The sequence below is a fragment of the Poromitra crassiceps genome (assembly GCF_964638095.1).
Source record: "Poromitra crassiceps genome assembly, chromosome: 2".
Taxonomy (NCBI): domain Eukaryota; kingdom Metazoa; phylum Chordata; class Actinopteri; order Beryciformes; family Melamphaidae; genus Poromitra; species Poromitra crassiceps.
Window position 1 is genome coordinate 2,671,062 of NC_139624.1, and position 13,876 is coordinate 2,684,937.

The window sequence follows — 13,876 nt, forward strand, 5'->3', positions numbered from 1 at the left end:
CTGACAAAAGTGGATCTGTTAGTACTAGTAGTAGTATTCACATTTTAATTATCATTAAGAATGTCATCAGCATGCTGTGGTAATTGGAGGTTTTACTATTAGCATTAGCATTATTAGCATTCTACTGCAGTCTGAACTGCAGCAGGACCTTTCAGTTGAAGAGAGAGAAATGACTCATTCTGTTCCAGGAGTCTGGAGCCGAGACCAACCTCCTCACTGTGGTACACTCCTCCTCTCCTCTCTCCTCCTCTCCTCTCTCCTCCCTCCTCCTCTCCTCCCTCCTCCCTCCTCCTCTCCTCCCTCCTCTCTCCTCCGTCCTCCTCTCCTCCCTCCTCCCTCCTCCCCTCCTCTTCTCCTCTCTCCTCTGTCCTCTTCTCCTCTCTCCTCTGTCCTCTTCTCCTCTTCTCCTCTGTCCTCTCCTCTGGTGAAACATTGTTCATGGTTGTTATTTCTGAATGTGACTCTAACTGCACCGCAGCAGCAAGCTACTGATCACAGTGACATCACCCAGCTTCTTGCCAATCTCACTGTCATGTGACTCGGCATGCCAGTTTGTGCAAAGCATGCTGGGAGGGCTTGTGCAAGGCCTGATGGCTAGTTTGTCCGATCAAAGAGCTTTTTTTTTTTGTCATGCATCTGATCAATACTTGATTCTGATTGGCTGAGAAGTGGGCATCTGTTGAGTGACATGCCTGGCTTGGAGGACATGTTGACTGACCCTAATAGAAACACAGCTAATGCTAAAATACTGATACTGTTTTATAGTCATATATACAGTATTTAGTAATATGTACATACAGTAAGTAATATGTACATACAGTAAGTAATATACATTGGCAGCCACCTTGAATTCCTTTCTTACACTATAAGGGACATTTCTTTAGAGAAACTGAGGACATCTTTGTGGTTTAAGAGGTTGTTGGATTGGTTTAAGTTCTGTTACATTATGTTAAATTAAGTCCAAGTAGTTAAGTTAAGTTTCTTTGTTTAATCTGTCACGGATCTGGATGGGCCCTGTCAAGGATCAGCCGGCAATTCAAGGTGGCTGCATCTGCATAGTAGTAGATACAATATCTAATAATTTACAGAATACAATACAGACTACACAATATATAGTAATTATAGTAATCTGTAATAGAAGCAGTAGATAATTCTGTCAATAGAAACAGCGCATGTGTCTCAGCCCTAGGGGTTGCACAACTCTTTTTTCGTGCAACATCAACTAGTCGTCAGGTGGTAAAAAAGAAAAGAAGTAGGGATGTTCGATATTGGCTTTTTTACCGATATCCGATATCCGATAATGTCCAACTCTTAATTTCCGATACCGATATCAACCGATATCAACCGATACTGATATAAGCGGGCTTTTCCACCAAAATTTCAGGTAACAAGTTACATAATGTAGCTTAATGTAGCTGAAGAGTTTAATATATAATATGCATGTTGTGTTAAAGTTGTAAGTGTTATTGGGGCAGTGGTGGCCCAACGGTTAGAGAAGCGAGCTTGTGACCAGAAGGTCGTTGGTTCAATCCCCGGGACCGGCAGGATAAATCTGGGTGGGGAAAGTGAAAAGGTAGCGCTTGCCCCTCTCTCATTACCACCACTGAGGTGCCCTTGAGCAAGGCCTTTAACCCCAACTGCTCCAGTGGAGCTGCTCAGTGGCCAACAGATCAGACTGTGGTTGTACTGGTCAGCTTCCAGGTATGAATGTGTGCGTGAATGTGAACAGGGCGCTCCTGAAAAAGAGAGCATTGCTCTCAGTGAGACTCCCCCTGTATATAAAATAAAAAAAAAAATCGGCATGAAAACCGATATTTTCCAATATGAATTTTGTATGCTAATATCGGCCGATAATATCGGACATCCCTAAAAAGAAGCAGTCTCGGTCACGAGTTGATGACAGCAGCCTGCCATGTTGCCATGCGTGCGGGAGGGGGGGATGTAAATAATACCATCATTATTGCCATGTACAATCATAATACATGGCTTGGGAAAACTCCTTGCAGCGAGTCTTACAGTATGAAGGGAGACTTTGATGTCCGGGCTGTAATGTTACACACGTTGTTTGACTGTAACCTTATTGTGTCCAGGCGTGCACCATATAGTTCACGTAAATAGCGACTCCCCCTCCTTTTATCCGCTCTCACTGCAACTCATTTTTGTTGTTGTTGTTGTTGTTGTTGCCGCTGGCTAAACTCTGGATAGATTTTATTCTATTTCTATCTCCTCTTCCTTAAAGGGCTATGCCAACATTTTGAGAGTTTAGGCCATTTGCCATATTGCCGATATTAAAACTAGAATGTACATGGCTTTATTTTCAATCTGCTACTTAGCGTAGCGCTACAATGGCAGTCTATGGTACTTTTGCCTACTGCCGTTCAGTCGCCCAAAATACACATTCCAACAATTTCATTCATGTACTGATACGAGTGAAACGCTATAGCTGCACACGTCACATAAAGACACTACATACAATAAGCATGTCAGCTGTTTAATGGGTTTGTATGTTTGTTTTTACTTTGAAAAAATTGACGGATATGTTTATTATTACATTTCTTATCACCTATGTTGATGCCATTCAAATGCAAAGTAGTTGGAGCCCCTGAGGTGTTTTCTCCACCAACACATAAGTGACTTTTAATAAGATGGATTAATCCAGAGGGAATGGCTTTGATTACAGAATTGTATTCTTTAAAAGGAATTGGAAAGTTGTGTCTAGTCATAAAAAGTTAATGCAGTATAAAGTATAAAAGGTTCATGCAGTATAAGACCCTGTTCATCAATAATGGACAAAATGTTGACGATATTTCTTTGGAACCACTTGGGATTTAGAAAAACATTTATTATTCCTAATAGTTGGAGCGTTTTATGAGGAGGCCACTTGTGATGACTTCATTGAAGGGCGACATCGGCTCGTTTAGGACCCCGTCATTAAAATGACATCATTAAAAATAAGAGTAATTCCCGGTTTACAATAGTCTCTTTGCTATTTTACACAGCTAACGTTACGAGACAACATGAAATAACGTTACACCACATCAGGTTACGTTACGAGACAACATGAAATAACGTTACACCACATCAGGTTACGTTACGAGACAACATGAAATAACGTTACACCACATCAGGTTACGTTACGAGACAACATGAAATAACGTTACACCACATCAGGTTACGAGACAACATGAAATAACGTTACACCACATCAGGTTACGTTACGAGACAACATGAAATAACGTTACACCACATCAGGTTACGAGACAACATGATTAACGTTACACCACATCAGGTTACGTTACGAGACAACATGAAATAACGTTACACCACATCAGGTTACGTTACGAGACAACATGAAATAACGTTACACCACATCAGGTTACGTTACGAGACAACATGAAATAACGTTACACCACATCAGGTTACGTTACGAGACAACATGAAATAACGTTACACCACATCAGGTTACGAGACAACATGAAATAATGTTACACCACATCAGGTTACGTTACGAGACAACATGAAATAACGTTACACCACATCAGGTTACGTTACGAGACAACATGAAATAACGTTACACCACATCAGGTTACGTTACGAGACAACATGAAATAACGTTACACCACATCAGGTTACGTTACGAGACAACATGAAATAACGTTACACCACATCAGGTTACGTTACGAGACAACATGAAATAACGTTACACCACATCAGGTTACGAGACAACATGAAATAATGTTACACCACATCAGGTTACGTTACGAGACAACATGAAATAACGTTACACCACATCAGGTTACGAGACAACATGAAATAACGTTACACCACATCAGGTTACGTTACGAGACAACATGAAATAACGTTACACCACATCAGGTTACGTTACGAGACAACATGAAATAACGTTACACCACATCAGGTTACGTTACGAGACAACATGAAATAACGTTACACCACATCAGGTTACGAGACAACATGAAATAACGTTACACCACATCAGGTTACGTTACGAGACAACATGAAATAACGTTACACCACATCAGGTTACGAGACAACATGAAATAACGTTACACCACATCAGGTTACGTTACGAGACAACATGAAATAACGTTACACCACATCAGGTTACGTTACGAGACAACATGAAATAATGTTACACCACATCAGGTTACGTTACGAGACAACATGAAATAACGTTACACCACATCAGGTTACGTTACGAGACAACATGAAATAATGTTACACCACATCAGGTTACGTTACGAGACAACATGAAATAACGTTACACCACATCAGGTTACGTTACGAGACAACATGAAATAATGTTACACCACATCAGGTTACGTTACGAGACAACATGAAATAATGTTACACCACATCAGGTTACGAGACAACATGAAATAATGTTACACCACATCAGGTTACGTTACGAGACAACATGAAATAACGTTACACCACATCAGGTTACGTTACGAGACAACATGAAATAACGTTACACCACATCAGGTTACGAGACAACATGAAATAACGTTACACCACATCAGGTTACGTTACGAGACAACATGAAATAACGTTACACCACATCAGGTTACGTTACGAGACAACATGAAATAACGTTACACCACATCAGGTTACGTTACGAGACAACATGAAATAACGTTACACCACATCAGGTTACGTTACGAGACAACATGAAATAACGTTACACCACATCAGGTTACGAGACAACATGAAATAACGTTACACCACATCAGGTTACGTTACGAGACAACATGAAATAACGTTACACCACATCAGGTTACGTTACGAGACAACATGAAATAACGTTACACCACATCAGGTTACGTTACGAGACAACATGAAATAACGTTACACCACATCAGGTTACGTTACGAGACAACATGAAATAACGTTACACCACATCAGGTTACGAGACAACATGAAATAACGTTACACCACATCAGGTTACGTTACGAGACAACATGAAATAACGTTACACCACATCAGGTTACGTTACGAGACAACATGAAATAACGTTACACCACATCAGGTTACGTTACGAGACAACATGAAATAACGTTACACCACATCAGGTTACGTTACGAGACAACATGAAATAACGTTACACCACATCAGGTTACGAGACAACATGAAATAATGTTACACCACATCAGGTTACGTTACGAGACAACATGAAATAACGTTACACCACATCAGGTTACGAGACAACATGAAATAACGTTACACCACATCAGGTTACGTTACGAGACAACATGAAATAACGTTACACCACATCAGGTTACGTTACGAGACAACATGAAATAACGTTACACCACATCAGGTTACGTTACGAGACAACATGAAATAACGTTACACCACATCAGGTTACGTTACGAGACAACATGAAATAACGTTACACCACATCAGGTTACGAGACAACATGAAATAATGTTACACCACATCAGGTTACGTTACGAGACAACATGAAATAATGTTACACCACATCAGATTACGTTACGAGACAACATGAAATAACGTTACACCACATCAGGTTACGAGACAACATGAAATAATGTTACACCACATCAGGTTACGTTACGAGACAACATGAAATAATGTTACACCACATCAGGTTACGTTACGAGACAACATGAAATAACGTTACACCACATCAGGTTACGTTACGAGACAACATGAAATAATGTTACACCACATCAGGTTACGTTACGAGACAACATGAAATAACGTTACACCACATCAGGTTACGTTACGAGACAACATGAAATAACGTTACACCACATCAGGTTACGTTATGGTATCATGATGGCTGATGGGTACAGTAAATCTCGCTAGCAAAATGCTAACAGAGGCTAAAGGAGGCTAACCAGGCAGCGTAGCCACTTGTTACCTTCTCGGGCAGCAGCTTGTCGGCACCGAGCCGTAGTTGGGATCACGTTGAATATTCTATGACTAATACACTATTAGCCTGGCTGGTTGTGTTAGACAGCTCTGACAGCCAGTTCAAAGTGCTGACAACACAGAACGTCCACATTATGGACTCTATGGGCCCCCCAGTGGTAGAATGCCATTATTGACAGATCACAGGTATCACGCGGCGCCCTCGCACTGGGATCTGAGAGGGTAAACCAATGGAATGCTGCCTCTGTAGGGGTCGAGTTCAGCCCTGACAACACGTAGAAAAATGTTTATTTAAACGGAAACGGTGGTGCATTGAATCATGCGAGGAAACATGACGTTCACCCTGGTAACCGTAGCAAAACAGTGCACATCGTTTTCATAGCCTATTGAACACACCCCAGCTGATCCCTGTAAGGTAGTAAACAATGGACCCACTCACAACAATAGAAGTACTCCAATAGCAAGAAAAACAACATTGAATGTGCAAAGCCACATATAGTTTTAAGCTAGTCGACAAGTCTATGCAACCCCTACTTAGCACAGGTCAGAGGTTTGACCTCGTAGTTTGTGATTGGCTGTCTGACGTCAGAGGTTTGACCTCCTGGATTGTGATTGGCTGTCTCCAGGCGACCATCATGTCGGGCTCCAGCCTCAGTCTGAACCATGACCCCACCCCCCTGCGCAGCACGCTGGGCCGCCAGGCCAGCTTCCAGGAGAGGAGCTCCTCCAGACCGCAGGTAACCCCCCTGACCTCTGACCCCTAACCACCTCTGACCCCTAACCCTGAACCCTCTGACCCGTAACCCTAAACCCCCTGACCCCTAACTCTACCCTCTGACCCCTAACTCTACCATCTGACCCCTAACTCCCTGACCCCTAACTCTACCATCTGACCCCTAACTCTACCCTCTGACCCCTAACTCTACCATCTGACCCCTAACTCCCTGACCCCTAACTCTACCATCTGACCCCTAACTCTACCCTCTGACCCCTAACTCTACCATCTGACCCCTAACTCCCTGACCCCTAACTCTACCATCTGACCCCTAACTCTACCCTCTGACCCCTAACTCTACCATCTGACCTCTAACTCTACCATCTGACCCCTAACTCTACCATCTGACCCCTAACTCTACCATCTGACCACTAACTCTACCATCTGACCCCTAACTCTACCATCTGACCTCTAACTCTACCCTCTGACCCCTAACTCTACCATCTGACCCCTAACTCTACCATCTGACCACTAACTCTACCCTCTGACCCCTAACTCTACCATCTGACCTCTAACTCTACCATCTGACCTCTAACTCTACCATCTGACCCCTAACTCTACCATCTGACCCCTAACTCTACCATCTGACCTCTAACTCTACCATCTGACCCCTAACTCTACCATCTGACCCCTAACTCTACCATCTGACCACTAACTCTACCATCTGACCCCTAACTCTACCATCTGACCTCTAACTCTACCATCTGACCCCTAACTCTACCATCTGACCCCTAACTCTACCCTCTGACCCCTAACTCTACCATCTGACCCCTAACTCTACCATCTGACCCCTAACTCTACCATCTGACCCCTAACTCTACCCTCTGACCCCTAACTCTACCCTCTGACCCCTAACTCTACCATCTGACCCCTAACTCTACCATCTGACCCCTAACTCTACCATCTGACCCCTAACTCTACCATCTGACCCCTAACTCTACCCTCTGACCCCTAACTCTACCATCTGACCCCTAACTCTACCATCTGACCACTAACTCTACCATCTGACCCCTAACTCTACCATCTGACCACTAACTCTACCATCTGACCTCTAACTCTACCCTCTGACCCCTAACTCTACCCTCTGACCCCTAACTCTACCATCTGACCTCTAACTCTACCCCCTGACCCCTAACTCTACCCTCTGACCCCTAACTCTACCCCCTGACCCCTAACTCTACCCTCTGACCCCTAACTCTACCCCCTGACCCCTAACTCTACCCTCTGACCCCTAACTCTACCATCTGACCTCTAACTCTACCATCTGACCCCTAACTCTACCCTCTGACCCCTAACTCTACCATCTGACCCCTAACTCTACCCTCTGACCCCTAACTCTACCATCTGACCCCTAACTATACCCTCTGACCCCTAACTCTACCATCTGACCCCTAACTCTACCCTCTGACCCCTAACTCTACCATCTGACCCCTAACTCTACCCTCTGACCACTAACTCTACCATCTGACCCCTAACTCTACCATCTGACCACTAACTCTACCATCTGACCCCTAACTCTACCCTCTGACCCCTAACTCTACCATCTGACCCCTAACTCTACCCTCTGACCCCTAACTCTACCATCTGACCCCTAACTCTACCCCCTGACCCCTAACTCTACCATCTGACCCCTAACTCTACCCCCTGACCCCTAACTCTACCATCTGACCCCTAACTCTACCATCTGACCCCTAACTCTACCCTCTGACCCCTAACTCTACCCTCTGACCCCTAACTCTACCCTCTGACCCCTAACTCTACCCTCTGACCCCTAACTCTACCCTCTGACCCCTAACTCTACCATCTGACCCCTAACTCTACCCTCTGACCCCTAACTCTACCCCCTGACCCCTAACTCTACCATCTGACCCCTAACTCTACCCTCTGACCCCTAACTCTACCCTCTGACCCCTAACTCTACCATCTGACCTCTAACTCTACCATCTGACCCCTAACTCTACCCTCTGACCCCTAACTCTACCATCTGACCTCTAACTCTACCATCTGACCCCTAACTCTACCATCTGACCCCTAACTCTACCATCTGACCCCTAACTCTACCATCTGACCTCTAACTCTACCATCTGACCCCTAACTCTACCATCTGACCCCTAACTCTACCATCTGACCACTAACTCTACCATCTGACCCCTAACTCTACCATCTGACCTCTAACTCTACCATCTGACCCCTAACTCTACCATCTGACCCCTAACTCTACCCTCTGACCCCTAACTCTACCATCTGACCCCTAACTCTACCATCTGACCCCTAACTCTACCATCTGACCCCTAACTCTACCCTCTGACCCCTAACTCTACCCTCTGACCCCTAACTCTACCATCTGACCCCTAACTCTACCATCTGACCCCTAACTCTACCATCTGACCCCTAACTCTACCATCTGACCCCTAACTCTACCATCTGACCACTAACTCTACCATCTGACCTCTAACTCTACCCTCTGACCCCTAACTCTACCCTCTGACCCCTAACTCTACCATCTGACCTCTAACTCTACCCCCTGACCCCTAACTCTACCCTCTGACCCCTAACTCTACCCCCTGACCCCTAACTCTACCCTCTGACCCCTAACTCTACCCCCTGACCCCTAACTCTACCCTCTGACCCCTAACTCTACCATCTGACCCCTAACTCTACCCTCTGACCACTAACTCTACCATCTGACCCCTAACTCTACCATCTGACCACTAACTCTACCATCTGACCCCTAACTCTACCCTCTGACCCCTAACTCTACCATCTGACCCCTAACTCTACCCTCTGACCCCTAACTCTACCATCTGACCCCTAACTATACCCTCTGACCCCTAACTCTACCATCTGACCCCTAACTCTACCCTCTGACCCCTAACTCTACCATCTGACCCCTAACTCTACCCTCTGACCACTAACTCTACCATCTGACCCCTAACTCTACCATCTGACCACTAACTCTACCATCTGACCCCTAACTCTACCCTCTGACCCCTAACTCTACCATCTGACCCCTAACTCTACCCTCTGACCCCTAACTCTACCATCTGACCCCTAACTCTACCCCCTGACCCCTAACTCTACCATCTGACCCCTAACTCTACCCCCTGACCCCTAACTCTACCATCTGACCCCTAACTCTACCATCTGACCCCTAACTCTACCCTCTGACCCCTAACTCTACCCTCTGACCCCTAACTCTACCCTCTGACCCCTAACTCTACCCTCTGACCCCTAACTCTACCCTCTGACCCCTAACTCTACCATCTGACCCCTAACTCTACCCTCTGACCCCTAACTCTACCATCTGACCCCTAACTCTACCATCTGACCCCTAACTCTACCCTCTGACCCCTAACTCTACCCTCTGACCCCTAACTCTACCATCTGACCACTAACTCTACCATCTGACCCCTAACTCTACCCTCTGACCCCTAACTCTACCCCCTGACCCCTAACTCTACCCCCTGACCCCTAACTCTACCATCTGACCCCTAACTCTACCATCTGACCCCTAACTCTACCATCTGACCCCTAACTCTACCCTCTGACCCCTAACTCTACCATCTGACCCCTAACTCTACCATCTGACCCCTAACTCTACCATCTGACCCCTAACTCTACCCTCTGACCCCTAACTCTACCCCCTGACCCCTAACTCTACCATCTGACCCCTAACTCTACCATCTGACCCCTAACTCTACCATCTGACCCCTAACTCTACCATCTGACCCCTAACTCTACCCTCTGACCCCTAACTCTACCATCTGACCCCTAACTCTACCCTCTGACCCCTAACTCTACCATCTGACCCCTAACTCTACCCCCTGACCCCTAACTCTACCATCTGACCCCTAACTCTACCCTCTGACCCCTAACTCTACCCTCTGACCCCTAACTCTACCCTCTGACCCCTAACTCTACCCTCTGACCCCTAACTCTACCCCCTGACCCCTAAACCTAAACCCCCTGACCCCTAACCCCCACTGACCTCTGACCCCTAACTCTACCCTCTGACCCCCAACCCTAAACCCCCTGAACTCTGGCACATAAACCAGGTAGGGTTGGGTACCGCACATTTGAGCCGATACGGGTACAGTGCAGGGGAGGTGCAGTGTCTTTTCTCAAGAGAGAGAGAGGGAGAGAGAAGATGCCGGCTTAGTAGCTAACGTTAGCTTAGCTTGATCTACATATGAACAATGAACAATAAAATCCCGGTACAATAATAGCTACAATTGATAGTTGTAGTGAATCGGTACTCGGTGATACTGACATAATTTGGTCGTGATATCTTGACCTCTGTCAAAGGTCCTCTGACACTTTACTATGTGTAAACTATTAGCCTACTCATAGACTGGAGAGGAGATCTGGAATCTGCAAGAAAGGCTGCCATTGAAAGGAATGCCCATGGCCCATCATAGGGTTAGGGTTAGGGTCAGGGCAAACTGAACTGAAACTATTAGCTGTTAGTTATGACAGTTGATGTTAGATATGAGTACATTACAGTCAGGCCCGTCACAAGAGGGGTGCGAGGCCCTGCTCATTAACATGCACACGCATGAATCACGTGCACATAGCAAGTCTAATCCTACACACCAGTGCATCGTTTATCAAGTGCGCACCAAACACAACTTCACACGTTTGAAGTAGTTATCTGAAATAATGGATTGCCATCACAGCAAAACGGTCATAGCTTTAGATCTTGATCTAGGCTACATGTGGAGAAAGAAATCACCATCAATATTTCCCCCTCTCTTTCACGTTCAGGCAGACATGCGGTGCACTTTCAGTGTTCAAAATACTTGCAATGTTTTTATCAGTGCGTCACTGCGTCATGCTCGTGGTCGAAAAAATACTCTCTCAGCCACAGCTGCAGAACGCACAGACAAAAACTACAGCTGAGACATGGTCGAGCTGCAGAACGCACAGACAAAAACTACAGCTGAGACATGGTCGAGCTGCAGAACGCACAGACAAAAGCTAAAGCTGAGACATGGTCGAGCTGCAGAACGCACAGACAAAAACTAAAGCTGAGACATGGTCGAGCTGCAGAACGCACAGACAAAAACTAAAGCTGAGACATGGTCGAGCTGCAGAACGCACAGACAAAAACTAAAGCTGAGACACGGTCGAGCTGCAGAACGCACAGACAAAAACTAAAGCTGAGACATGGTCGAGCTGCAGAACGCACAGACAAAAACTAAAGCTGAGACATGGTCGAGCTGCAGAACGCACAGACAAAAACTACAGCTGAGACATGGTCGAGCTGCAGAACGCACAGACAAAAACTACAGCTGAGACATGGTCGAGCTGCAGAACGCACAGACAAAAACTAAAGCTGAGACATGGTCGAGCTGCAGAACGCACAGACAAAAACTAAAGCTGAGACATGGTCGAGCTGCAGAACGCACAGACAAAAACTAAAGCTGAGACATGGTCGAGCTGCAGAACGCACAGACAAAAACTAAAGGTGAGACATGGTCGAGCTGCAGAACGCACAGACAAAAACTAAAGCTGAGACATGGTCGAGCTGCAGAACGCACAGACAAAAACTAAAGCTGAGACATGGTCGAGCTGCAGAACGCACAGACAAAAACTAAAGCTGAGACATGGTCGAGCTGCAGAACGCACAGACAAAAACTACAGCTGAGACATGGTCGAGCTGCAGAACACACAGACAAAAACTAAAGCTGAGACATGGTCGAGCTGCAGAACACACAGACAAAAACTAAAGCTGAGACATGGTCGAGTGAGGCACTGCGAGGCAGACCTCTGCAGATTGTGTGCGTGGTCCGCTCTGGCACCGAGGCGTACATGGTCAGAGCTGCAGCCAAGTATAAGCCCATAATCATCATGTTACATGTTACAGTGATGAGTGAGAAACTGCCCACTCGGAACTTCACTCTGAAACAACCGTATATCAGCACATGAATAGAATCACCACACTTGTTTTACTGAATGTAAAAAGGCGTTTCATTTCTCAGCCCTATATCCTACTTTGTGCTGCTTTATCTCTCTCACAGAGCACATTTACTTAAACGACTAAAACTGAACAGCAATGTTAATTTTGTCGGCTATTTTTTTATTTAGTCGTAGTCTTACTCCCGTGTTAAATGTCCTTGTTAGTCTTTAGCATATTTAGTCAACCTCATCCTGTTTTTATTTAGTCAAGTTTTAGTCGACTAAAAGTTTGAGCACTTTAGTCTCAGCTTAGTCAAATAAAGCCATAAGTATTTTAGTCTAGTTTTAGTCAACGAAAACTGTTCACATTTTCTAGTTTTAGTCAATGAAAACTGTTGAATCTGCTGATGCGCTTGCACTAGTAGTAATGGTAATTCGAAGCAATGTTGGCAACTCTTTCCCAGGGAAAGTAGCTAATGCTGACTCTGCCCACCCGGGCCAGTGCCGGCGTACGGCAGTAGCAACGACAAGTGGACCGTATTTACAGTCCCTGCTCAGCCCACAGCTGAGGGGAGGGAGGCTGGCTGTGTGGAAAGCGCTCAGATCTCTCTGAATATAACGTAGACAAGCAAGGGAACACGATGACTCATACACATATAGATAAAACCCTTAACTAAGACTGGGCGGGTTCTGTTGTAACTACTGTAAATGTTTTTAAGACAGCTAAATGTCAGCTAAATCTACATGTATGATGCTGCAGCACAGGAACCTGAACTGCTGCATTGAGGGGGGGAAACAGTCTATAATTAGTGTTAATTTTGTTGTCTATTTCTATTTTATTTTATTTTTAGTCATAGTCTTAGTCCTGTGTCAAATGTCCTTGTTACTTTTTATCATATTTAGTCCAACTCATCCTCTTTTTGTTTAGTCAAGTTTTAGTCGACTAAAAGTTTGAGTATTTTAGTCTCGTCTTAGTCAATGAAACTAAAAGTTTGAGTATTTTAGTCTCGTCTTAGTCAATGAAACTAAACGTCTGAACATTTTAGTCTCGTCTTAGTCAATGAAACTAAAAGTCTGAACATTTTAGTCTCGTCTTAGTCAATGAAACTAAAAGTCTGAACATTTTAGTCTCGTCTTAGTCAATGAAACTAAAAGTCGGAACATTTTAGTCTCGTCTTAGTCAATGAAACTAAAAGTCTGAACATTTTAGTCTCGTCTTAGTCAATGAAACTAAAAGTCTGAACATTTTAGTCTCGTCTTAGTCAATGAAACTAAAAGTCTGAA

At 44.9% G+C, this 13,876-nt stretch overlaps 1 protein-coding gene across 1 annotated transcript in view; it reads left to right on the forward strand.

Annotated features, from left to right (window-relative positions):
- Nucleotides 1–13,876, forward strand: part of grip1 (glutamate receptor interacting protein 1) — a gene marked incomplete at its 5' end in the record, with an annotated part of 114,636 nt that overhangs the window by 92,069 nt on the left and 8,691 nt on the right. The window contains 2 exons of the mRNA XM_083632048.1: nucleotides 189–221; nucleotides 6,546–6,656. Of these exons, the coding sequence (XP_083488174.1) occupies nucleotides 189–221; nucleotides 6,546–6,656 (144 nt within the window). The remainder of the gene's footprint in view (nucleotides 1–188; nucleotides 222–6,545; nucleotides 6,657–13,876) is intronic.